This window comes from Salvelinus namaycush, chromosome 35, assembly GCF_016432855.1.
Source record: "Salvelinus namaycush isolate Seneca chromosome 35, SaNama_1.0, whole genome shotgun sequence".
In the NCBI taxonomy this organism is placed as follows: domain Eukaryota; kingdom Metazoa; phylum Chordata; class Actinopteri; order Salmoniformes; family Salmonidae; genus Salvelinus; species Salvelinus namaycush.
The window spans coordinates 17182553-17209418 of record NC_052341.1 but is presented as its reverse complement, the minus strand read 5'-3'; the positions used below and the strand labels follow the sequence as shown (position 1 = coordinate 17209418).

The 26866-nt window shown below is 42.2% G+C and overlaps 1 protein-coding gene across 1 annotated transcript; it reads left to right on the top strand.

The window, feature by feature from the left end:
* Positions 1 to 26866, top strand: pcnx2 (pecanex 2). Its single transcript, XM_038974633.1, has 32 exons — positions 1 to 153; positions 1908 to 2058; positions 4536 to 5681; positions 5832 to 5970; positions 6109 to 6251; positions 7185 to 7263; positions 7401 to 7536; positions 8170 to 8312; positions 8415 to 8568; positions 8857 to 8889; positions 9558 to 9729; positions 9863 to 9973; positions 10092 to 10183; positions 10331 to 10440; positions 10550 to 10658; positions 10793 to 10885; positions 11336 to 11486; positions 11752 to 11893; positions 13710 to 13887; positions 14187 to 14295; positions 14492 to 14621; positions 15545 to 15603; positions 15778 to 15993; positions 16280 to 16533; positions 17078 to 17311; positions 17543 to 17646; positions 19705 to 19849; positions 21963 to 22193; positions 24409 to 24683; positions 25121 to 25296; positions 25981 to 26414; positions 26696 to 26866. The coding sequence occupies exons 1-32, from the start codon at positions 1 to 3 to the stop codon at positions 26864 to 26866; spliced, it is 5973 nt and encodes a 1990-aa protein (XP_038830561.1).

The window sequence follows — 26866 nt, the reverse complement described above, 5'->3', positions numbered from 1 at the left end:
ATGGGCTCGCAACTGGTACAGACTCTGCGTCAGGGGGTTTGGGCATCATTGACCGGAGGTTGGTACCATGACCCGGACCAGAACACATTCAATAACTCCTGTCACCTCTATTTGTGGATGTTCCTTCTTATGTTGCCACTATCACTACATTTGGTGAGTATAAATTCAATCAAAGGCCCAGATCTTGTGTTGGCTATAAGGTTTAGTGCGCCGCATCACTAAGCGCCCTTTTCATTTACAAACACGGTTCTCTTGGAACAACATTCCGTTCTCATATTTTATTTACAGTGATATTTTTATCCTCAGCACTGAAACGTTTCCGCTTATTTATTAATTGTATTGGCAGAAAATGGAATGGTCGCATTTTTCTCTGCATGCTGTAGGCTAGTATGTAGCACAGTGATGGAACGCATGGCTGCCACAGTGATGAAAAAGCAGAAAAGTCCAGGCATTGTAACACTGACTGTAGGTAGCCTACACAGCGTTCACAAAGACAAACGGCGGCACACCTAACCTTTCTCTGCTGTTTGGATGTGATAGTATAGCCTACAGCACGCACTCATCTGCATTTGATCAATTTATTTTAGTGGCTAGTAGTCCTACGTCATTAATGATGCTGTTTGGGTTTGGTTTAATTTGGTCAAGATAGCCTATAAAAAATTATTTCCGGCACCAAATGTTGTGGTTGTGGTCTCTTTAATGTGTCACTTTATTTCCATCGTAATGGAATTGAATGTATTTTCATTTCAAGAATTCTATGCTATTTGTTGTACAGAATAGGCCTACTATGTTTCAGAATATGGCCTATTGTCTGGTTAAATAAAGGAAAAGTTTCAATTAATATTCATTTAAGAAAAAACCCACAACGCTTGTTTCAGAGTTTATCTATAAATAACTTGATAAAAAAGGTCAAACGACATACAGTATGAGCTACTCTGAAGACCAAAAGCCTTCTGATTATTTGTGCAGATGTTAAAGTGATGAAGGACTGTCATTCTTATGTAATGGTGTAATATTGTCCCACCACTAACCCATTTCAAGGAGATTAGTTTTGTCCTCTATTTCAAGTTCTTATTTTATTCCCTATACCACAGAATGTGATATTGTGTCACTTCATAAGGGCCTGAATTTCCATACGCTCGATTTCTCAGAAAATAGATATCGATATATGTTTTTATACAAATAATATAGAAATAGCTCTTGTCAATTAATTGTTTTTGGTTGATATATTACTTGACAATAAAATAGGCTGTAATTTTAAATAAGAATTTGTTCTTAATTGATTGACTTGCCTAGTTAAATAAAGGTCAAATAAAATACAAATTGAATACAATGTTATTGTGTGATTATGAATTTTTTGGACTTGGTCCTCAGGGTTTGATGACAAGGAGCTAAGCACAAAACGTATGATATCCCTTAGGCTGACAGTTCCTCTGAATTATAGATCAGAGCAAGTCACAAGCCCACGGTTTTACTGTTCATAATTTCATGTAGGCCTATAGCATACCTGTGTTTTAACATAAATGAACACCATGGCTAATGCACATATTTGTTTCTAGTGACAGGTTGGTTGATTCCTCTGATGACTCACTCATCTCAGTATGTAGCTGAGTGGCCACATGACTACATTATATGGTCGGAGCATTGACTTTTCATTCAGATCATCCTCAGACAATAGTTTTTCTTTCAGTGTCGCTCTTGGCTGTTTGAGCATAATATTGCAGTCCCAAATAGCTGCTATGGTGTTGTGTTTCAGACTTAATTTGAGACTAGTTATCATATTATTGAGGAAAGGTTGGGATGCACTCTGTGATGAAGAAGATTACCATTTTTTTTAATGGGAGATTATTTTATTGTCAGGATATGTGTTTTGAGATATTGAGGGAGTTTGTGTGTTCTATCCTCAGGCTCTTCCGCCCACCACCATGGCACTTAGTATATACTGCACCTCAGTCACCATCTTCTTCATCACGATAAAGATGGTCAACTATCGCCTTCATGTGATGTTTGATAAAGGTGACGTTGTGCCCCCAAGCAGTCTCTCTGATGTCATCCAAGGTGCAGAGAATAAAAGCAACGCGTCAGATTCATGTCTTGCTGCTAAATTAAGGTGAGCTTGTTTATAAAACAAAATGTATGACAAATATAATCCAAAGTATACAGTCCATTCGGAAAGTATTCAGACCCCTTGACTTATTACACATTTTGTTACATTACAGCTTTGTTCTAAACTTGATTAAATTATGTTTTACCTCATCAATCTACACACGATATCCCATAATGAGAAAGTGAAAACAGGTTTTTAGAATTTTTTGCAAATATATAAAAAATAAAAAACAGAAATACCATATTTACATAAGTATTCAGACTCCTTGCTATGTGACACGAAATTGAGCTCAGGTGCATCCTGTATCCATTGATCATCCTTGAGATGTTTCTACAACTTGATTGGATTCCACCTGTGGTAAATTCAATTGATTGGACATGATTTGGAAAGGCACACACCTGTCTATATAAGGTCCCACAGTTGACAATGCGTGTCAGAGCAAAAACCAAGCCATGAGGTCGAAGGAATAGTCTGTAGAGTTCCGAGACGGGATTGTGTCGAGGCACAGATCTGGGGGAAGGGTACCAAACATTTCTGCAGCATTGAAGGTCCACAAGGACACAGTGGCCTCCGTCATTCTTAAATGGAAGAAGTTTGGAACCACCAAGACTCTTCCTAGAGCTGGCCGTCCGGCCAAACTGCAATCGGGGGAGAAGGTCCTTGGTCAGGGATGTGACCAAGAACCCGATGGTCACTCTGACTGAGCTCCAGAGTTCCTCTGTGGTGATGAGTGAACCTTCCAGAAGGACAACCATCTCTGCAGCACTCCCCCAATCAGGCCTTTATGGTAGAGTGGCCTTATGCAAGCCACTCCTCAGTAAAGGCACATGACAGCCCGCTTGGAGTTTGCCAAAAGAAACCTAATGGACTCTCAGACCATGAGAAACAAGATTCTCTGGTCTGATGAAATCAAGATTGAACTCTTTGGCCTGAATGCCAAGCGTCACGTCTGGAGGAAATCTGGCACCATCCCAACGGTGAAGCATGGTGGTGGCAGCATCATCATGCTGTGGGGAAGGTTTTCAGCGGCAGGGACTGAGAGACTAGTCAGGATCAAGGGAAAGATGAATGGAGCAAAGAGATATCCTTGATGAAAACTTGCTCCAGAGCGCTCAGGACCTCAAACTGAGGTGAAAGTTCACCTTCCAACAGGACAACGACCCTAAGCATACACCCCAGACAACGCAGGAGTAGTTTCGGGACAAGTCTCTGAATGTCCTTGAGTGGCCCAGCAAGAGCTTGGACTTGAACCTTATCGAACATCTCTGGAGAGACTTGAAATTAGCTGTGCAGCGATGCTCCCCATCCAACCTGACAGAGCTTGAGAGGATCTGTAGAGAAGAATGGGAGAATCTCCCCAAATACTGGTGTGCCAAGCTTGTAGCGTCATACCCAAGAAGACTCGAGGCTGTAATCGCTGCCAAAGGTGCTTCAACAAAGTACTGAGTAAAGGGTCTGAATAATTAAATGTGATATGAGTTGTTTTTTTTAATCTAAATTTGCACACAAAAAAATAGTTTTTGCTTTGTAGATTGATGAGGAAAAAAACAATTCAATCCATTTTAGAATAAGGCTGTAACGTAACAAAATGTGGAAAAATTCAAGGGGTCTGAATACTCTCCAAATGCACAATAGAATGTCTCTTTTGGGTAGTGCTTTTGTCTTGAAAAACATGATGTCATCCTTTGATAAATGAACTACCACAGATGACCACATACTCTACGTCTTTCCAAATAGGAAAAGCAGCACGGTTCCTGACAGTGTTGCCATGACAATGTTGACGAGAAACAGGCCGAGTCCAGTCATCCAGGTTACAGTGAAACAGACAGAAACGGACCCTGGGTTGATTGGTGTGGTTAGTGTACTATTATAACTACCCTCAAGCTCCATTCTACTACTATATTATATTATGGAATAGACATTTTTGAGTTAAAGCTAAGATGTGAATGAGCACTGCCCCCCCCCCCATTTTTCTATTCATCATCATCCATATCTTTTGCCCTTACAGGAGTGCCCAAAATCAGAAGACTTAAAGAATACTGAAGGTACTGTACTCTCCTATATTTTTAACACTGGTCTGATTCCCCCCTATAGTGGGAAATGGGTTTTCTATTTTCAAATCTCACTGTGAGAATAAAATGCTCTTCCTGGAATGCATTGTGTGGATGTAGTGATAAAATGATTACTACTCATTATGCTAGCCTAGCACATTATTGCTTCAAATATGCTCAGATAAGCATGTTGTCAGCTTCCAATAAATATTCTCACATAATGTTGGTTTTGCAAAGTGTTGCTGAGAAGATCTATATTCTTTATTGTTAGTTAAGAGAAGAACTTGTAAAGACTGAGACATTTTTTTTCTTTCATTTATGAGCCATTCTAAATTCCTGTCAATATGCTCTTTGTAACATTAATATATCTGTTGCAGCCCAGAGTGACAGTATCCCCAAGGAGAAACAACCCAGAGTGAGCCTACAGCCTGAGCAAGAGCTCTCCCCAGAGGACCTGTCTAGCCCCAACCCTGACCAGGCTGCCCCTCTCCTGCTGGGGGAGCAGAAGCATGTGGCTGATAGGGAGATTGCTGATGAGGGACTGCCCTCCTCCAAGGGGAGTGATGAAGAAAGCACAGATGAGACAAAGCAGGAGAAACAGCCCCAACAGGACCCCAACAACAACTCTATAGAGATCATTCAGGAGCGTGATGACCCCCTCCCACCTCCTCCTCAGAATGACCAGCCAGAGGAGACATACTGCTCAGATGAGATCGCTGTTGTCTTTGTGGACAACTCTGGCCCATCAGCCCGCCTGGATGAGAACGACATGGTCAAGATCATCATCACCATGAGCTGTGATGCCCAGACGGCTGCGGAACTGGAGGAGTCGGTCAAACAGAGCATCCTGGAGTCTGCCCAGGCACAGATGGGCATCGACCCCCATGCAGGGGCTGCTGGCGACTGCCTCATCAAAATCCCTGTTATCACCTTTGACTCACCTGAGGATGATGAACGGAGTGGGGCAGAGAATGAAGGGGAACCCTTATCTGAGGCTGACTCTGCTCAGCTGCAGACCCCAAGCCCAGACGGCCAGATCACCAAAGAGTTGATGAGCGCTGACTCTGCCGCTCTGGACTGCCGGGACATAGAGTACAATGAGGCAGACCTGGAACACCCCAGCCCCCAGTTGACCACAGCCGACAACAGCTCCTCTGGCATCGATGTCCACTCCCACCCTGACGAGAACGACCCTCCGGACCTCAATGTGGATGCAGATGGCTTCCTGCGAATCCCGTCTATGTTCAGGAAGTACGGCCCGGGGGGCAGGACACACGTGCGAGGCCTGAGCATGGACAGCGGGAAGGATGCAGTCCTCATTGCTGACAGATCACAGAATAAACAGACCACCATGACCTCATCCAAGTCAGACCTGGAGGCCAAGGAGGGCCAGATCCCCAACGAGTCCAACTTTGTGGAGTTTGTGTCGCTGCTGGAGTCCATCAACAGCACCAGGGGAGCCAGTGGCAGTGAAAAGCCACCAGAGGAGGTGACAAATGAGGATGACAGTGCCATGGAGGAAGGTGGGTCCAGGTATATGTAGGTTGTCAGATAATGATGATATACATGTAGACAGTTAAGATTTTAGGAGAGAAGCTATTGTCTCTGTTGTGCAAATAGCTGTTTTACTCATTCTTTATTGGTAAAATTGAAAACGAGTGTTGCTTTTGCAGAGGACGTCACTGCAAAAATTGAGGATAACACAGAGACAGAGAGACAGCAGGAGCGGCCAAACCCTCCCAATACTCTGGCCACAACAGACACCCTCCACACCATCCCCGAAACACGGATCCCCATTGTGTCTCCAGACAGGTAAAACTTTTCAAATGTCTCTTAGATATAAAAGGTCATCATCACAATTTACTTTATTTTGTTATTTGATCTGATCTTTATTGTAAATGAATGCATTTTTTTTATATAATCGTTGTATAGTTTGTCCTCTACTCTCAGTCCCCAGACAGACCGGGATAAAGACCCAGACTACGACTCCCTACCCTCCCAAACATCTCAGTCAGAGAGCTCCATGCTCCAGGTCATATGCAGACCAGAGGCCACCAACAAGGAGGACGCCTATACTTTCCATACAGTCCACAGTAAGTGCAAAATATTGTTGTGCGGCATCAATTCACTGAAGTCTACAAACTGGTTACAAACACTGGATAATGTGGTAGTGAACTGACCCTTCAATAATCTCCGCCCTAGAATTTTGGCTAACCAATCGCAGCACTTCAATGGATATCAACTGTCGATACATCGGACAAGCATCCGTTTAAATCGCATGAAAACTGAGCGTTTTCTTCAAGAAATAAATGTTTAAATGGCTAAATAATTGAATAGTATCTTGCTACTGTGATTCTTGAAATGCAGAGCCTGTTGGAGTATTTTTTTTAAATGTGAAATTATACTTTTGTTTAGTTCAGCTGGTTAGCTAGCTCTAAGTCACATTGACCACCAAACGTTGCTAACACTAGCTAGCCACTTAATATAACCTGTTTTTCTCAAAATGTATGTTAGCTAGCTAACTCCCGTCTGCTGTCAACATCAGGATATGACTTGAGAGCACTAATTGGCTCCAGAAGTGGTTATAGCTTTGACTGCTTGCTGACAGTGAATTCAGAGCCAGTCAGTGGCAAGCTACACTACAAACTTAATCTTACCAGGTTCCCGTGAAGCAATTGTAATGACAGTCCACCACAACATACCCAAGAGTTTCCTGATTAGCAAGGGGTAGTCTGTATTTAATTTAATTGTGTATTAGAAACACAGTTTTAGAATATTGTGAGTGGATTTGTTTATTAGAAACACAGTTTGAGATCATTGTGAGGAGATTTCGGCAGTGGTTCAATGGGAAATTGGGCTTCCCGGGAAAATGTTGGCAGAGGTTGCAACAGTAACCAAGGGTCAATTGTCTGTGCTATTATTGCCCAACTATTGTATAACATACTGTAGTGTAACATACTGTATATCACTTACGTCATATCAGGTAGGTGTTTTAAATGTGAGGTTCTGTCTGCTCTCTATTCCAGGAGACAGACCTCGTAAGCTGTATGCTGAGAGAGCCCTAAACCTACCCCTCGGAGCTGAACTTATCACAGGCAACATGTGGTACTATAACCTCAATTATTTAATATGTAATATTTGTATGAAGTTCTTGTTGTGTTCTATTTACATTTGACAATGTTTCATTTGAGTTGTTTTTAAACGTCATGGGCTTTTACATGTGAACCTTGTCGTGTACCCAGTGATCTCCTCTCTACTTCCTCCAACTCGGAGTGCCAGGACGGGCTGGCGGGTGGACATACAGACTGCCCCTTCCAGCGCCGCATCATCCCTTCACACAGGCTTCGGCCTCGGAGAACTCACCCTGAAATCTTCCAGGTGACTACACCCCCCCCACCTCCACCTCAACCCCTTTCCCCCATCCCTTTTCCCCCACCACCCATTCCTCCCCTCCTTCCCTCACCCAAAATCTTCCAAGTCACTACACCCCGCCTCTCCACTCTTTCATCCCCATCTCCTCTCTCCTCTCTCCACTCCACCCATAAACCCCTATCCATCCCAGACAGTGGACGCAGGCAACCAAGGCCAAGTGGTGCTCAGACGCAGCACTGCAAATCAGAGTGCTGGCCATTAATCAAACTATAGTGACTCTGTGAGCAGAACAGAAACTGCCTGCCTGGCTCAGACATCACATAGCACATCGTTCCTCTCAGCGCCTAATTCACAATGTATGGTTCACACCACACACACACCACACACAAACACACACACACAGGAAATACACTGGGTGAAATGTACTGATTATTACTTACAATGTAGCTGTATGAGAACTGATCTAAACATTATCTGTGTCATGACAGCGTGTAGTCAGTTGTTATGAGATGAAACTAACAGTCATGACGGTTTAAGACATCTATTATGTCAGTGTTATGTAACCCTTATGACTAAGGGTTCAATTAAAGTGATATTGAGATTTATTTTACACTACAACCTGAATTCCACCTCTGACAGGAGGAGGACTCGATTGATGAATCATCAGAGACCTCCACACAGGAAAAGCCTTCTCGTAAGCTGTACTACAAGCTCAAGCTTTTTCCTGGGAAGTGGGTAAACATATTGTATGACCGGCTCGCCTTGTTGGCGCTATTGGACAGGTAAGAGAAAAAGCTCCCATTCTATCTTTCCTTTTCCATCTCTCAGCGATTGATCAACTAGTTAACAGAGACTTTACTCTGACCTTTGCTCTCTCTCCTCAGGAACCAGGATGTGGTGGAGAACATAGCAGTTGTGTTCCTGGCTTTCCTGGTGGCCTTCCTGGGATTCATCCTGCTGAACCATGGCTGCTTCAAAGACATCTGGGTTTTCCAGTTCTGCGTGGTCATAGCTAGCTGCCAGTACTCATTGTTAAAGGTAAGGAAGGTATCTATTTTGTAACAAAGGATAAGGCTTAATCAACCGTACAACCGTTGCTTATCTGTGTTGACATAATTCAGATCAGTGATAGGATACCAGATCTGTGATAATACTGTGCCATTTTCAATGCTCCACCACATACTCCACTGTAACAATGGAATTAAGCTTTAGCTAAGTACTTTTTATCTGACACATTGCTGATGGAAACACATTTCTCTGTCAGTCATTGACTGTATATCAGTTAATCACGTTAATAACACTTTGAACAAATTGTTTGTATTACAGAGTGTCCAACCTGATGCAGCCTCGCCAACACATGTGAGTCTGTATGGAACATATTCTAAAGGCATACTGTGAAGATACAAGTAACTGCCAAAATAATGGAAACACTTGATTAAATGAGGGATACAAAGTATATTGAAAGCAGTTGCTTTCACACAGGTGTGGTTCCTGAGTGAATTAAGCAATTAACATCCCTTCATGCTTAGGGTCATGTAGAAAAATGCTGGGCAGGCCATTATTTTGGCTACTGTGGTTATGCCCCCATAGGATGACAACACCCCCATCCACAGGACACGAGTGGTCACTGAATGGTTTGATGAGCATGAAAACGATGTAAACCATATGCCATGGCATTCTCAGTCACCAGATCTCAACCCAATTGAACACTTATGGAAGATTCTGGAGCGGAGCCTGAGACAGTTTTTTCCACCACCATCAACAAAACATAAAATTATGGAATTTCTCGCTGAAGAATGGTGTCGCATCCATCCAATAGAGTTCTAGACACTTGTAGAATCTATGGCAAGATTCATTGAAGCTGTTCTGTTGGCCCAACGCTCTATTGAGACACTTTATGTTGGTGTTTCCTTTATTTAGGCAATTACCTTTACATTTTCACTGGTTGTTTAGTATTTACATTTTTTCAAACTAGATGGTTCAAGGCTTTCTCTGCTTCATTTCTCTCCCCTCTTGATGTTTTCCAGGGACACAATCAGATTGTTGCCTACAGCCGGGCTGCTTATTTCTGTATTTTCTGTGGCCTTATTTGGATTCTGGAACAGATGTTAAGAAGTAAGGATCTGCCTGTGTCCACTGTATATGGCATCACCATAGTATTAGCAGATGCTCTCAAATTCCTGAGAGACATTTTAGTGGGTAAGTCACGTAGCATAAATCATTTCTTTTACCTTTTTTCAGTCATCTCCGTTAAATAATTTTAGATTATATTTTATTTTGACATTCTAAAAAGCTTATAGTTCTAAAGTCCTGTCTGTTCTATATTCGACAGGCATCACTTACTGCTTTCCTATCACATTTCTCGTTGGCCTGTTCCCACAAATCAACACCTTTATGATTTACCTTCTCGAACAAATAGACATTCATTTCTTTGGTGGAACAGGTGAGTAGCACTCTCTTTTCTGTTTTGCTTGACCTTCATAGTCATGAACTGAATGCATACTGTACCACCATAAACTTAGCCCTTAACCTGATTCCTGTGTTTCCACTTCCTTTGTCAGCTGCAACTGGACTCCACTCAGCAGTGTACAGTATATTCCGTAGTCTGACAGCATTATCTTTGCTGTATGGTTTCTGTTTTGGAGCTCTGAAGGTAGGAATGAATTCATTATTGAGTAAAGACGTGTATGATTACATGAAGGATATGTTTTGCACTGCGACGGAACAGTTTGTTGCTGCGGAGGCAGTTTAGTCGAGCTTGAAATGGTACAATAATCAATATTTCTATTCTATTCTAAAGGAGCCCTGGGATGAACAGCATACCCCAGCCTTGTTCTCTGGGTTCTGTGGCTTGCTGGTGGTTCTATCCTATCATCTGAGTGGGCAGAGCAGTGATCCGACTGTGCTGATGTAAGCCGCCTGCTTTTCTGCTCCTATTGTTATGCCTGCTAACATGCTGACTGTATGAGAGTTGTTAGTGCTAAGGCTAAGATATTCTCCTTTTTTTGTGCACATACAGGTCTCTGATCAAGTCCAAACTGATGCCCACTCTTGTGGACAGTGAGGAAGAGGGTGAAGACTCAGAAGACATCAAGGATCCTCTTCCAGAGAAGCTCATGAATTCAGTGGTAAGTCAGAGACTTGCATTGTTTCCTCCACTTCCACTCAAATGCTGTCCTCTGTTTTTGTTTCAGGACAAAAGTTTGACTTTAACACATTATTATATTCCGCAATTGTGATATTGTATGATTTGCATTTGCAGAAGGAGATTCTTCTTTCGGATCTTGTGGTCTGCTCCATTGCCTACATTTTAACTTTTGCTATTACTTCAAGCACTGTCTTCCTGTCCCTAAAGGTGGGTTACCTACATCCAAACACCATCCCTAAACGATGTGTCATAAATGTTGTTTGTGTCGTAAAGCAATGTTGTCTCATCAGTAAATAATTACTGTGGTGTCGTAAATAAAATGTTATCTGATCGGTTCAGTATTCAGTCAACCCCCTTTTCTCTCCATCTCGCTCTCTCTCCTTTCTCTCCATCTCTCTCCCTTTATATCCCTTTCTCTCCCTCTCTATCCCTTTCTCTCCCACTATCCCTTTTTCTCCCCTTTTCTCTCTCTCTCCCGCTATATCCCTTTCTCTTTCTCTCCATCTCTCTTTCTCTCTCTCTCTCTCTCCCGCTCTCTATTTCTCTCTCTCTCCCACTCTCTATTTCTCTCTTCTTTCTCTCTCTCTCTCTCTCTCCATTTCTCTCTCTCTCCCTTTCTCTTCCTCTCTCTCCTTTTCTCTTCCTTTCTCGCCACAGCCCTTTGTCACCATAGTACTGTATGCGCTGGCAGGGACAGTGGGCTTTGTCACCCACTATCTCGTACCCCAGTTACGGAAGCACCACCCTTGGCTCTGGATCTCCCACCCAGTGCTAAAGAGCAATGAGTACTCCCAGTTTGAACCCAGAGGTTAGTCCTGTCTTTATTGTTTATTTAAAAAAAAAAAAAGTGACACAATGCAGTCTTTCCTACTGTAGACCTTTTGCATCTCTGACTCTTTGGTACAAATTTGATGAAAGACTACATTTAATAGCCTATAGTTCTATACCCGTGTGGGTTCAGTTAGTTGGGGAAGACCTATCTCCTGTGCTTTCATCTATACGGATTTGTCAAGTACTGCAAAAGTAAGAAACAGCTCTTGCGTGTTGTGATTAAAGTTGATTTCATTTTCCAGATGATGCTCAGTTGATGTGGTTTGAGCGTCTCTACGTGGGCCTGCTGTGTTTTGAGAAATACGTGGTTTACCCAGCCATCATTCTGAGTGCGCTCACCAACGATGGATTCTCACTCAGTCACCACAAGAAGCTAGGCATCCAGTAAGTACCTTTCTCCTAAAGTTTTTAATTAAAAAAACATACTCCCTCCTTTCCCTGAACCAAGACCCAGACCTGGGTCAAATGCAAAATATTTGAAAGTATTTGATGTACGCTTGGTGTGATTTAGGGTTTGCACTTTTGGAACTATTCCAGTGGTTCCATTGTACCAAGCTAACTAAGTCAAGTGCATGCCAAGTATTGGACGTATGTATTGAAGGTTGACGTGTATTGTCATGAGTCTTGCTTGCCCTGGAGGCAGAACTGATTGGTTTCCACTAGATAGGCCAACTGATTGTCGATATCATAAAAATTCATGAAAACAAAAATGTGCTTTTTGGTCTTAATTTAAGGTTAGGGTTAGACATTAGAGTTAGCAGTGTGGTTAAGGTTAGGGTTACGTTTACGTTTAAAATCAGATTTTATGACTTTGTGGTTGTGCTAGCTAGTGACCAATCTGCAGAGCTGCCTTCAGTACATGAGTCATCTCAATAAATGCCAACCTGTGTATGTATTTGACCCAGGTCTTCTAAGAACCATTTTCAGTCTGTATAACATTCAGTTTGGAATGTAAAGTTAATCTCTTTGCAGGTAGACAGAATGAAATCCTTTAAACTTGCCTCTGTCTCGCTTACGTAATTACCCTAAAATGTCAACATAAATCTTAATGTACAGGTAACTGCCAAAATAACGGAAACGCTTGAGTAAATGAGCATTGCAAAGTATATTACAATTAGGTGCTTCCAGACAGGTGTTGTTAATTATGCAATTAGTTAATTAAGCAATTAACATCCCGTGATGTATAAAATGCTAGGCGGGCCATTATTTTAGAAATCAAAAGGAAAAGGCGCAACACTCGCTCACCATTACATTTTTTTGTTTTATTTAAGCTAGGTTAAAAGATTAAAGTTTTAGCCTTCATCTGAATAATCATCAGGATTATTTTGATGAAGGCCGAAACATGAATCTTTTAACCTTGCTTTATTTTTGGTTGCACCTCGACTGGCGTCGGTTGGTTGAGCGTCCGCCACTTCTTTCCACAGGTATTATTTTGGCTACCGTGGTTATGCCACCATAGGATGACAATGCCTGCATCCACAGGGCACGAGTGGTCACTGAATGGTTTGATGAGCATGAAAACGATTGAAACCATATGCTGCGGCCGTCTAAATCACCAGATTTGAACCCAATTGAACACTTATAGGAGATTCTGGAGCAGCGCCTGAGACAGCATTTTCCAGCACCATCAACAAAACAGCTGGTTATGGTATTTCTCATGGAAGAATGGTGGCGTATCCCTGCAATATAGTTCCAGACACTTGTAGAATCTATGCCGAAGTGCATTGAAGCTGTTCTGGTGGCCCAACACTCTATTCAGACACTTTATGTTGTTGTTTCCTTTATTTTGGCAGTTACATGTAGCAGCTGGGGAAACCTTATCCAGAAACACACAGTTCTTCATAAGTTTATAAAGTCTCCACCACTCCCTTCTGTGCATCTTGGAGGTGGAACAAAACCCTTAGTACCTTAATCAATCACATAAATATCACTTTCAACCCAGTCTGAATTATGTACAGGTACTAACTAGTAGACAGTCAGTCACTTTGATGTCATCATCTGAGCCTGGTCATCATGACAACAGTCACTTTGCATGTCACTTCCCTTGCTAGGGAAGAAAGTGTGATGTATATACAATATTCGCTAGTATTGGTGCATTTGTCTCCCCTGCTCCCCTCCCACTCCATGTCACCCCTCTGCTTTGCTCCGCTGTGTCACACCTGTACACCTGAGTTGCTCAGGTCTCTGTGTCTCGCTCCAGCTGTGATGTCTTGTTGATGACAGTTGCTGGGATGAAGCTCCTCCGCGCCTCCTTTTGCAATCCCAGCTTCCAGTTCGTCACTCTCATCTTCACTATCGTCTTCTTCGAGTTCGACTGCAGCAGGGCCTCAGAGACCTTTCTGCTGGACTTCTTTATCATGTCCATTGTCTTCCACAAGGTCAGTCTGCGATGTGACCGGAGACTGGTATACACACTCCCAATGACAGACCTCTCACTACAATAAGATAGGAAAGGAATACAACTCACTATGACTGCGGTCCCCAAACTCCCTACAGTTGATTAACAAACATACAGTTTTTTCGGGGTCTATATGAAGCAGCGAACACCTGCCAGCTGCTCTGTATGTAGTGGCCTCCCTACTTTTTATTATATTGGATTTATTTTTAGGATCTGGTCTAAAAATAACTGGCTTTGCTGTCTGTCAGTGACTCACAGCAGGTCTTTGTTCCTCTACAGCTCAGTGATCTGCTTCACAAGCTCCACTTCATCATGGTCTATATCGCACCATGGCAGATTGCATGGGGCAGCGCCTTCCACGCATTCGCTCAGCCCTTCGCTGTGCCTCGTATCCTTTGGTTTTGACATGTGCAGGAACTACACAAGCTTGCGCATATGTTTTGACGTTGCTCTGACTGAAACTGTAATGTAACTGCGAATTTGACAGCAGATATGTGAGTGTGGTAAACCTGTTGTCTCCAATTTAATTGATACCTGGTGGATTTTCCTTGGTTGTGGTGATTCTCCTTCATGATGCAGCTTAGACTCAGCCATGTTGCTGCTGCAAACATTTGTGACGACTCTGTTCTACACCCCTCTCAGCCCCTTCTTGGGCAGTGCCATCTTCGTCACCTCCTACCCACGGCCCGTCAAGTTCTGGGAGAGGAACTACAAGTAATGGCCTTTCACCGACCACAGCATGAGATAAAGCACCATGAAATATGCATGCACCCCTTAAAGCACCACGGTGTGTCGGCCGCACCCCAGGGCATTCAGCCTTAGAGATGGGACGTGGGAAAGTCCATTATGAATAAAGAAGGGGACAAGGGACATCCGACTCAATTTGAGTCTATGACCAAACCATTGAGTTAGGTCGCTGTCAATAATTATTCATCTGGTGAAAGTTCATTATTAGTCACTCACATCTTTTTCTTCTGTTTTTAATGTGCTCAGAAAATATGCAAGTGGTGAATTATATGGCCTCCTAGAGCCCCTGTTGACATCCATATAAGGACATTTCTTTCTCAGAGATGATGTCATGCACTCAGCTGACTGAGCCGTGTGTTAGTGCTATCCTGGATCCTTGGGATCCTTTTACCCTAAACCCTAACCACTACCCTTACCCTAACCTTAACCTTAACCCTTACCTTAACCATTTTAAATGTAAACTTCAAGGGGGTAGGAACGTCCCAAAGATTCCAGATAGCAAGGACCCTGAGCTAAGTGCTCTAGGCTAGGGGTATACAAGCAGAGTATAGAGACCACTAAAGATGATGGATAAAATAAGTCTTACTCAAGACGTTTACCACTGAAAAGAATTGTCACAGTTCCGGTCTGCTTAAGGGATGTCTCTCCCATTGCAATAGCAACTGGGTCTGGTCTGCTTAGTTCATTGACTGTATATGAACCAGAAAAAAGGATCGAGTGAGATCTCGCTTCCTTTTCCGTCTCTAACTCTACTCCAGTCACTGAGTTATTGATGAGGATATATGTAATTAATTTAACACACAGAAAAGGTCCTAAAAATAAAACAGAATTAGACAATGTTTACCTTATTTTACTGTCTCCCTAATCTATGGTTTTGTACCATTTTGCAGCACCAAACGCATTGACAACTCTAATAGCAGACTGGTATCTCAGGTTGATAAAGAGACAGGTAACCTATTAAGTTTATTTAATAAATATCAACATGTTTTTCCCCCTAATTAACGTTAAAATAATAATCTGAATTAGAATTTCTCAACTCTACAAAGATCTTCTCATGGTTAATACATGTTGGTTTGTTGGTGATGTCAGTCAGTGTATTTTACATAAGCCTTTATTCCCCCAGGATGCGACGACAACAACCTGAACTCCATCTTCTATGAGTATCTGACACGCTCTCTGCAGCACTCTCTGTGTGGTGACCTGATGCTGGGCCGCTGGGGGAACTACAGCTCTGGAGACTGCTTCATCCTGGCCTCTGACTACCTCAACGCCTTTGTTCACCTCATCGAGATCGGCAATGGCCTGGTCACCTTCCAGCTCCGAGGCCTGGAGTTCAGAGGTCAGATACTGACTAATATTCAGCAACAGTGAGGAGCACTATACCACACCCAGAACCATATAGATCTATATACATATAGATACTCTGTGGCTCTGATCACACTCTACTGATATGGGAAATATCTTGACTGTTTTGAATGTTACATGTTTGATATGTTTCATTTAATTCTGAAGTTATTCAATTTTTATCTGAAATTGTTTTCTAATAATCCTAAACCTTACATCTCGACCACAGATTTAAAATCACCATTAACATGATTGTCTGTGCTCCTTCTCCTCCTCCCCAGGTACATACTGCCAGCAGAGGGAGGTAGAGGCCATCACTGAGGGGGTGGAGGAGGATGATGCCTGTTGCTGCTGTGAGCCGGGCCACCTGCCCCACATCCTGTCCTGCAATGCGGCCTTCAACCTGCGATGGCTAGCCTGGGAGGTCACCACCACCAAGTACCTGCTGGAGGGCTACAGCATCAGCGAGAACAATGCTGCCACCATGCTGCAGGTGTACGACCTGCGCAAACTGCTCATCACCTACTATCTGAAGGTTGTAGACCTTTTTACTTCTTATGGAAATGTAACAGACAATAAAGGTTTTTGAATTTGCATTTAACCTATGATCTAAGCAGTATTATAAACTGGGTGGTTTGAGCCCTGAATGTTGATTGGCTGAAAGCCGTAGTATGTCACAACGTATACCACGGGTATGACACAAATTACTTGTTTACAGTTCTAATTATGTTGGTAACCAGATTATAATAGCAATAAGGCACCTCAGGGGTTTGTGGTATATCGCCAATATACCACGGCTAATGGCTGTATCCAGGCACTCTGTGTTGCGTCGTGGATAAGAACAGCCCTTAGCCGTGGTATATTGACCATATGCCACTCCCCCTAGGCCTTATTGCTCAATTATATTCTTTTTTTTTTTTACTTTCAGCATCTTTGTAATTCATTACCGGTTTTATTTCATAAGCAGTTAAATACGTTTCATCCCACGGTAAGTCTGAGCTTGGTCTTATGCAAGCAAAAGGGAGTAGACCATAAAATCATCAATCTTCTGTTATTATTCCCTTTTGTTTCACCTCTAGAGCATAATCTACTACCTGATCCACTCTCTGAAGCTACAGACGTGGATCAAGGATTCCTCTATCACGGAGGCTCTGGTGTCTTACACCAAGTGGCACCACATAGAGAGAGACCCGGCCGTGTTCAGCGTTAAGATAGACGAAGACTACGTCCACTGTCTCCAGGGCGTCACCAGGGCTAGCTTCTGTAACGTCTATCTGGAGTGGATCCAGTACTGTGCCAACAAAATGGAGGAGGTAAGTAGAGATGTGAGATTGCAATGAACAGTACAATCATGCATGTAGTCAGGAAAAACTCCAGGCCCTAGTCTAGTTAATTTTTCCTGATAAGGTCATGTGGTCAAGAAAAACTCCAGGGCCTTATCATGACATGCAGTATGACCCCATGTTGTACAGTTTGGTTTCCTTGCTGCTGGTCATTTCAGTGGATGTGAACAATAAGAACCTTTGACCTTTGTGCTTTGCCAGCCTGTGGACTGTGACGAGGACTCCCCTCTGGTCACTCTGTGCTATGCCTTGTCTGTGCTGGGCAGGAGATCCTTGGGGACTGCATCTCACAACATGTCCAACAGGTAAACCTTCCATTGCTGTCAAATATTCATTCCTTTCATGATAAATATGGGATTTATTACCCTCCAGGCATGGACGGTAAAAACACATCAATCTACACTAAGCTGTAGTTACATTGAGATTCCATAAGGGGGCAGCTACGGCTCTCGTGTGGTCAGGTGCCACAAAGAGGGACCTCGGAAAATTACAATTGGCTCAGAACAGGGCAGCACGGCTGGCGCTTAAATGTACACGGAGAGCTAACATTAATAATATGTATGTAAATCTTTCATGGCTCAAGATGGAGAAGAGATTGACTTCATCGCTACTTGTTTTTGTAAAAGAAGTATTGACATGCTGAATGCACCAAGGTGTCTGTTTAAACTACTAGCACACAGCTCGGACACCCATGCATACCCCACAAGACATGCCACCAGAGGTCTCTTCACAATCCCCAAATCAAGAACAGACTATGGGAGGCGCACAGTACTACATAGAGCCATGACTACATGGAACTCTATTCCACATCAGGTAACTGATGCAAGTAGTAGAATCAGATTTAAAAACTGATACAAATACACCTTATGGAACCGCGGGGACTGTGAAGAGACACACACACAGGTACAGACACACGCATACGCACACACACGCTAGCACACGCACTGTACATTGTAATATTGTTGTCTGGTGGTTTTATGCATTTTGTGTTGTAGATATGTAGTGGTGTATTTATGTTATATGATGTACTGTTTTATCTTTTGTTTTATGTGTGATGTAAGTGCCTTAATGTGTTTGGACCCCAGGAAGATAAATACCGATACAGTTGAAGTCGGAAGTTTACATACACTTCAGCCAAATACATATAAACTCAGTTTTTCACAATTCTTGACATTTCATCCTTGTAAAAATGTCCTGTCTTAGGTCAGTTAGGATCACCACTTTATTTTAAGAATGTGAAATGTCAGAATAATAGAAGAGAGAATGATTTATTTCGTCTTTAATTTTTTTCATCAAATTCCCAGTGGGTAAGACGTTTACATACACTCAATTAGTATTTGGTAGCATTGCCTTTAAATTGTTTAACTTGGGTCAAACGTTTTGGGGAGCCTTCCACAAGCTTCCCACAATGAGTTGGGTGAATTTGGCCCATTCCTCCTGACAGAGCTGGTGTAACTGAGTCAGGTTTGTAGGCCTCCTTGCTCACCCATGCTTTTTCAGTTCTGCCCACAAATTCTCTATAGGATTGAGGTCAGGGCTTTGTGATGGCCACTCCAATACCTTGATATAGATACTTTTGTACCTGTTTTCTCCAGCATCTTCACAAGGTTCTTAGCTGTTGTTCTGGGATTGATTTGCACTTTTCGCACCAAAGTACGTTCATCTCTAGGAGACAGAACGCGTCTCCTTCCTGAGCAGTATGACGACTGAGTGGTCCCATGGTGTTTATGCTTGCGTACTATTGTTTGTACAGATGAACGTGGTACCTTCAGGCATTTGGAAATTGCTCCCAAGGATGAACCAGACTTGTGGAGGTCTACAATTATTTTTCTGAGGTCTTGGCTGATTTCTTTTGATTTTCCCATGATGTCAAGCAAAGAGGCACTGAGTTTGAAGGTAGGCTTGAAATACATCCACAGGTACACCTCCAATTGACTCAAATGATGTCAATTAGCCTATCAGAAGCTTCTAAAGCCATGACATAATTTTCTGGACTTTTCCAAGCTGTTTAAAGGCACAGTCAACTTAGCGTACGTAAACTTCTGACCCACTGGAATTGTGATACAGTGAATTATAAGTAAAATAATCTGTCTGTAAACAATTGTTGGAAAAATTACTTGTGTCATGCACAAAGTAGATGTCCTAACCGACTTGCCAAAACTATAGTTTGTTAAAAAGAAATTTGTGGAGTGGTTGAAAAACGAGTTTTAATGACAACCTAAGTGTATATAAACTTCCAACTTCAACTGTACAAATACACTGTAGTATCACAGTGTACGCAAGTCTCTTTAAACTTTAACCCTCTGTTTTCTGTAATGTGATTAAAAAAGACAATGCTCCCTTTCTCTGTCTCTCTAACTCAGTTTGGAGTCCTTCTTGTATGGGTTCAACACTCTGTTCAAAGGAGACTTCCGTATCGCTACTAAAGATGAGTGGGTGTTCACAGACATGGATCTGCTGCAGAAAGTGGTGGCCCCAGGTGTGAGGATGAGTCTCAAACTCCATCAGGTATTCACAATAGCCTATCTTGAAGACAATAACATTTGCTCTCTTGTTCCCTTATTGAAGTAGAATATGTAGGTGACTGTACATTTAACCTTAAACTCTTCCTGCTCATTCTCAGTGGACTGTACATGTATCTATTAACCATGGTATCTTGCTGTACAGTGCCTTCAGAAAGTATTGACACCCCTTGACTTTTTCCAAATGTTGTTGAGTTAAACTGAATTTAAAATGGATTAAATGGCCTACACATAATACCCCATAATGTCAACATGGAATTATGTTTTTACAAATGTTTACAAATTAATTAAAAATGAAAAGCGTAAATGTCTTGAGTCAATAAGTATTCAACTCCTTTGTTATGGCAAGCCTAAATATGTTCAGGAGTAAAAATGTGCTTAGCAAGTCACATAATAAGTTGCATGGACTGTGTGCACTAATAGTGTTTGACATGATTTTTGAATGACTACCTCATCTCTGTACCCCACACATACAATGGTCTGTAAGGTCCCTCAGTTGAGCAGTGAATTTCAAACACAGATTCAACCACAAAGACCAAAGAGATTTTCCAATGCCTAGCAAAGAGGGGTACCTATTTGTAGATTGTAAAAAAATATATATTTATATATCCCTTTGAGCATGGTGAAGTTATTAATTACACTTTGGATGGTGAATCAATACACCCAGTCACTACAAAGATACAGGCGTCCTCCCTAATTCAGTTGCCAGAGAGGAAGGAAACCGCTCAGGGATTTCATCATGAGTGAATTTAAAATTGTTACAGAGTTTAATGGCTGCGATAGTAGAACACTGAGGTTTGATCAACAACATTGTAGTTACTCCACATTACTAACCCAAATGAAAAGAAGGAAGCCTGTACAGAATAAAACATATTCCAAAACATGCATCCTGTTTGTCCTGAATACAAACTGTTATGTTTTTGGCAAATCTAATACAACATACAGTATTACTGAGTACCACTCTCCATATTTTCAAGCATAGTGTGGCTGCATCGTGTTATGGGTATTCTGGTAATCGTTAAGGACTGGGGAGTTTTTCAGGATAAAAAAGACGGAATGGCGCTAAGCACCAAATCTACACTGGAGTTTCTTACCAAGAAGACAGTAAATGTTACTGAGTGGCCGAGTTAGTTTTTACTTAAATCTACTTGAAAATCTAAGATCTGAACATGGTTGTCTAGCAATGATCAACAACCAATATGACAAAGATTGAAGATTTTTGAAAATAATAATGGGCAAATGTTGCGCAATCCATGTGTGGAAAGCTCTTAGAGACTTACTCGCAGCTGTAATCACTGCCAAAGGTGATTCTAACATCTATTAAAATATATATATTTAACCAGGCAAGTCAGTAAAGAACGAATTCTTATTTACAATGACGGCCCACCCCGGCCAACTTGTGCGCCACCCTATAGGACTCCCAATCACGGCCGGATGTGATGCAGCCTGGTTTTGAAACCAGGTTTTGAAACCAGGTACTGCAGTGATGCCTCTTGCATTGAGATTCAGTGTCTTAGACCACTGCGCCACTCTATTGACTCAGGGGGTTGAATACTTATATATCTAATAAATGTTTCATATATATTTTTTTCAAATGTTTGAATTTGTCTTCCACTTTAACATTACAGAATATTTTGTGTAGATTGTTGACAAAAACATTAAATTAAATCCATTTTAATCCCACTTCACTTTGTAACACAAACATTTTTGGAAAAAGTCTAGGGGTGTGAATACTTTCTGAAGGCACTTTACAGTAGAGCTGCAAAGATTGATTTATTTAGGCCAGGATGCAATCAAAAGCGCATTGTCGATAAGTGCACTGACTGCACTTTGCTTTTAAAGGTTATTTACCCTTGAGCTGACATCTGCAGCATTTACTGTGAATGTGATTCCCGCAAATGTCAAGAGAAATTGCCTTTAAAAGGAGCAATTCACGGGTAAATAGGCGGATGTCGGTTCCAGTGCAAATTGCGCTATAAAAGTTTTCGACAATGCTCTGTTAATTGAATCCTGTCCTTTAAGTGGTTCAGTAAATCCCTGAAATAAAGCTTTTACTTATGGCGGTTCTACTTACTGCTCTGTTCCTTGGTTGTTCTCAGGACCACTTCACATGTCTGGAGGAGACAGAGGAGCCAGCCATCTTGTACGAGGCCATTAGTAACTACAAGACCAGTCTGGTGATCTGCCATGAAAGCGACCCAGCCTGGAGGAAGGCGGTTCTGTCCAGCCGGGACACTCTTCTCACACTGAGACACATGGTGGATGATGGCACGGACGAGTACAAGATCATCATGCTCTACAAACGCCACCTCAGCTTCAAGGTCATTAAGGTGGGTGTGGGATGAATGGTGTAGAGTGTAGTTGCCCCTATACACTGATCTTGGGTCAGTTTAGCATTTTCCCCACCAATGGTTAAAAAACTTCACCCCAGATTGGAATGAACAGTTGTGCTGAACACATGATGAATTCCAAGCCCCTATTCTGTAGCTACTTCTGTAGATCAGTGAGGAGTGTATAATGTAAGCAATATGGCAGTTTTTCTACCAACCAAAAGACAAGATGAAGCTATTACGATATTGCTTACATCTATCCAGTGCTTTCAGATCTATAGAAGTGCCTATGGTATTATAGTTCAAACTGGAATTATTCAGAATTGCTGTCTATTCCAGCTGTGTGAAGCTGTCTGGAACATGAGATTACTCTGATAAAAATTATTCACACCCCTTGACTTTTTCCACATTTTATGGTGTTACAAAGTGGGATTAAAATGTATTTAATTGTCTTTTCTTGTCAACAATCTACACAAAATACTCTAATGTCAAAGTGGAAGAAAAATTATAAATTATTATAATTATTATTTTTTTAATTAAAAAAAATATGAAGAAAAAAATACTAGTATATCTTGATTAGATAAGTATTCAACCCCCTGAGTCAATACATGTTAGAATCACCTTTGACAGCAAATACACCTGTGAGCCTTTCTGGGTAAGGCTCTAATAGCTTTCCACACCTGGTTGATTGGTTGATAATCATTGATAGACAACCATTTTCAGGTCTTGACATAGATTTTCAAGCAGATAAGTCAAAACTGTAACTCAGCTTCTCAGGAACATTCACTCTTCTTGGTAAGCAACTCCAGTGTAGATTTGGCCTTGTGTTTTTGGTTATTTTCCTGCTGAAAGGTGAATTAATCTCCCAGTGTCTGGTGGAAAGCAGACTGAACCAGGTTCTGTTTCTTTTTTATCCTGAAAAACTCCTCAGTCCTTAATGATTTCAAGCATACCCATAACATGATGCAGCCACCACTATGCTTGAAAATATGAAAAGTGCTACTCAGTAATGTGTTGTATTGGATTTGGCAAAAACACACTTTGTATTCAAGACAAAAGTAAATTGCTTTGCCACATTTTTTTGCAGTATTGCTTTAGTGCATTGTTGCAAACAGGATGCATGTTTTGGAATATGTGTATTTTGTACAGGCTTCCTTCTTTTCACTCTGTCAATTAGGTTAGTATTGTGGATTAACTACAATGTTGTTGATCCATCTTCAGTGTTCTCCTATCACAGCCATTCAACTCTAACCTTTTTAAAGTCACCATTGGCCTAATGGTGAAATCCCTGAACAGTTTATTTTCTCTCTGGCAGAGTCCTGTCTGTAACTTTGTAGTGACTGGGTGTATTGATACACCATCCAAAGTGTAATTAATAACTTCACCATGCTCAAAGTGATATTAAATGTCTACTTTTTTTTTATTATTACCCATCTACCAGTAAGTGCCCTTCTTTGCGAGGCATTGGAAAAACCTCCCTGGTCTTTGTGGTTGAATCTGTGTTTGAAATTCACTTCTCGACTGAGGGACCTTACAGATAATTGTATAAGTGGGGTACAGAGATCATGTTAAACTAATATTGCACACAGAGTGAGTCCATGCAACTTATTATGTGACTTTTTAGGCAAATGCTTACTCCTGAACATATTCATGCTTGCCATAACAAAGGGGTTGAATACTTATTAACCTAAGACATTTCAGCTTTTCATTTTTAATTAATTTGTAAAAACATAATTCAACTTTAACATTATAGGGTATTGTGTGTAGGCCAGTGACAAAAAACTCAATTTAATCAATTTTAAATTCAGTCTGAAACACAAAATATGGAAAAGGTCAAGGGCTTTGAATATTTTCATAAGGCACTGTATATTAATAGTTTAGAGTGAGCAGTGTGGGGTGGACGAGTTGTTGGTTTGGTTAATGAAGTAAAGAAACTTTATCCAAATGGGTCTGCCATATCCAGTTGATTAAAATTGTGATTTAATCAGAGTAAAGAAATGTGGAATTGGACAAGGTGTGTGATGTGTTTTCAGGTGTCAATAGTACTACCCTGATCCCTCTCTCTGCCATCGCCAGTAGATTGAAGTCATGATTTAATCATAGTATCATAGTTGATTAAAATGGTGATTTAAATCAAAGAAGTATGGATTTGGACTGTGTCATGTGTATTCATATGTAAGTAATACTACCCTCTTCATCCTCTCCTCTCTTCTAGATCAATAAGGAGTGTGTAAGGGGCCTGTGGGCCGGCCAGCAGCAGGAGCTGGTGTTCTTGCGCAACCGCAACCCAGAGCGCGGCAGCATCCAGAACTCCAAGCAGGCCCTGCGAAACATGATCAACTCGTCGTGCGACCAGCCACTGGGCTACCCCATGTACGTGTCCCCCCTCACCACCTCCTACATGGGCACCCACAAGCAGCTGAGGAGCATCTGGGGCGGCCCTCTCAGCCTGGACAGCATCAGGACCTGGCTCTTCTCCAAGTGGCTGCGGTGAGTGCTGGCTGCCAAGGGGAAACAGAAGAGTATCCTTTATCAACCAGTCTGCTAGAGCTCTGCTCCCCTATGGGTGGAATCCAATCAGGGACTTTTCTGCTGTGACAGCACCACTCTTTCCAAACCCTATAGGGCTAAAGTGCTGCAACATGTTTGGCTGCATCCAGAGAGATTGAAATAACTAACTGACCATTAGCATCTTCTGTTAGGCTAATGGAACTTTTATGTTTAGAGTGTTTATTGGGTGGAGGTACGGCTGCACTGTGTAAGCCTTTTATAGGTCCATGCTTTCGATTGACATTAGATGTAGATTTTTCAATCCAGATTCATTGCCCTTGAGTTAAACATCATTTTAATAGAGCTGTCGGACGGCATATAAAGGTAATATAAAGGTAACACACACACGCTATGTGTGTGTGTGTGTTGTGTTGCAGGGTGCGGAAGGATAACCTGACCAGTTGTAACAGTGGTGTGAACATCGAGGATGTGGACTGTGCAGGGGGCTCCTCTTCTCTGAGCCACAACCCAAACTCCATCACCTCCCAGAGCCTGAGTCTTTACCAGGCCAGGCCCAACAGGACCTCTCACGCCAATAGGCAGCACGCTGCAGGTTTGGTTCACCAGCTTTTCTCTACTGGAGATGCACACGTATGCTCAACAAATGCAATACATGATACGTTTAAAGGGATGGTTCACCCAAGTTACTAATTTACATATTGGTTTCCTTACCATGAAAGCATTACACATCTAAGTAGAGTACATTGATGTGTCTTGCACAGTTATGTTCAGGGTTTTGCCATGTTAGGTTCTGACATCTATGTTCAGGGTTTTGCCATGTTAGGTTCTGACATCTATGTTCAGGGTTTTGCCATGTTAGGTTCTGACATTTATGTTCAGGGTTTTGCCATGTTAGGTTCTGACATCTATGTTCAGGGTTCTGCCATGTTAGGTTCTGACATCTATGTTCAGGGTTCTGCCATGTTAGGTTCTGACATCTATGTTCAGGGTTCTGCCATGTTAGGTTCTGACAGCCATGTTCATGGTTCTGCCATGTTAGGTTCTGACAGCTAGGTTCTGCGAGCTATGTTCATGGTTCTGCCATGTTATGTTCTGCCAGCTATGTTCATGGTTCTGCCATGTTATGTTCTGCCAGCTATGTTCATGGTTCTGAAACGTTAGGTTCTGCCAGCTATGTTCATGGTTCTGAAACGTTAGGTTCTGACAGCTATGTTCATGGTTCTGACATGTTAGGTTCTGACACGGACTGTGTCTTCTTTTCTTTATGTGCATCCAGCCAGGAGAGAGTACCGGAGCCGCTCAGTGCAGCCCCAGAGCCAGCGGCCTCCAGTCACCAGCCAGTCAGGGCCCATCCTGGACAGCCAGCAGGTGTCAGCTTCTGCCAACGGCCTGGTGCAGCGCCTCTCCAACAGCCAGCTGTCCTTCAACACCTCAATCGCCTCCATCTTCTCCCAGGTGCCGCGGCTCTCCACGGCCGGGGGCCAACTGAGCTCCCAGCTCCAGGCTGCAGCCCACCACCGCTCAAGCCAGGTGTCCTCCTCCAGTTCCACCCTCAGCCTGCTGTTCGGCAAGAGGAGCTTCTCCAGCGGTCTGGTCATTTCCGGCTTGTCGGCGGCCGAGGGGGGCAACACCACGGACACGCAGTCATCCAGCAGCGTCAACATCGCCATGGGTGGACCCTCCTGCCGGTCCACTAGCCGAGCCACACAGGTAGAAGCTCCAGCCCGATAACATATTTAGTAGCATTTATTAAGCTTAATTCATGAGACTATATTAACGTTTAACTATGTTGTGGTTACCTATGTTAGCATTTAATGTCAACAGTTGATTGAGGACACTTGTCAGAACCTTTAAATAAGTAAAATTCAAATGAGACTAAATTTGCTTTTTAGTTGGTACAATGCATCAGATTTCAGATTGTATTAAATAAATGTAATGAAATAATTCTGAATGAATTAAAAAATGTCTATCTTTTCTATGTTGCCCCCCAGTGGACATCAGAGCCCTACGAGAGTATAGATGCAACCTACTCCAACACTCCCAATGGCGTGAAAGTCAACAAGCCTTCAAGTGACAAAGGCTGCACACAGGTCGCAGATAAGAGCCAGGAGGACACAACAACTTCTGAAACCCACGAACTTCCAGAGCAAAAGACTATCTGA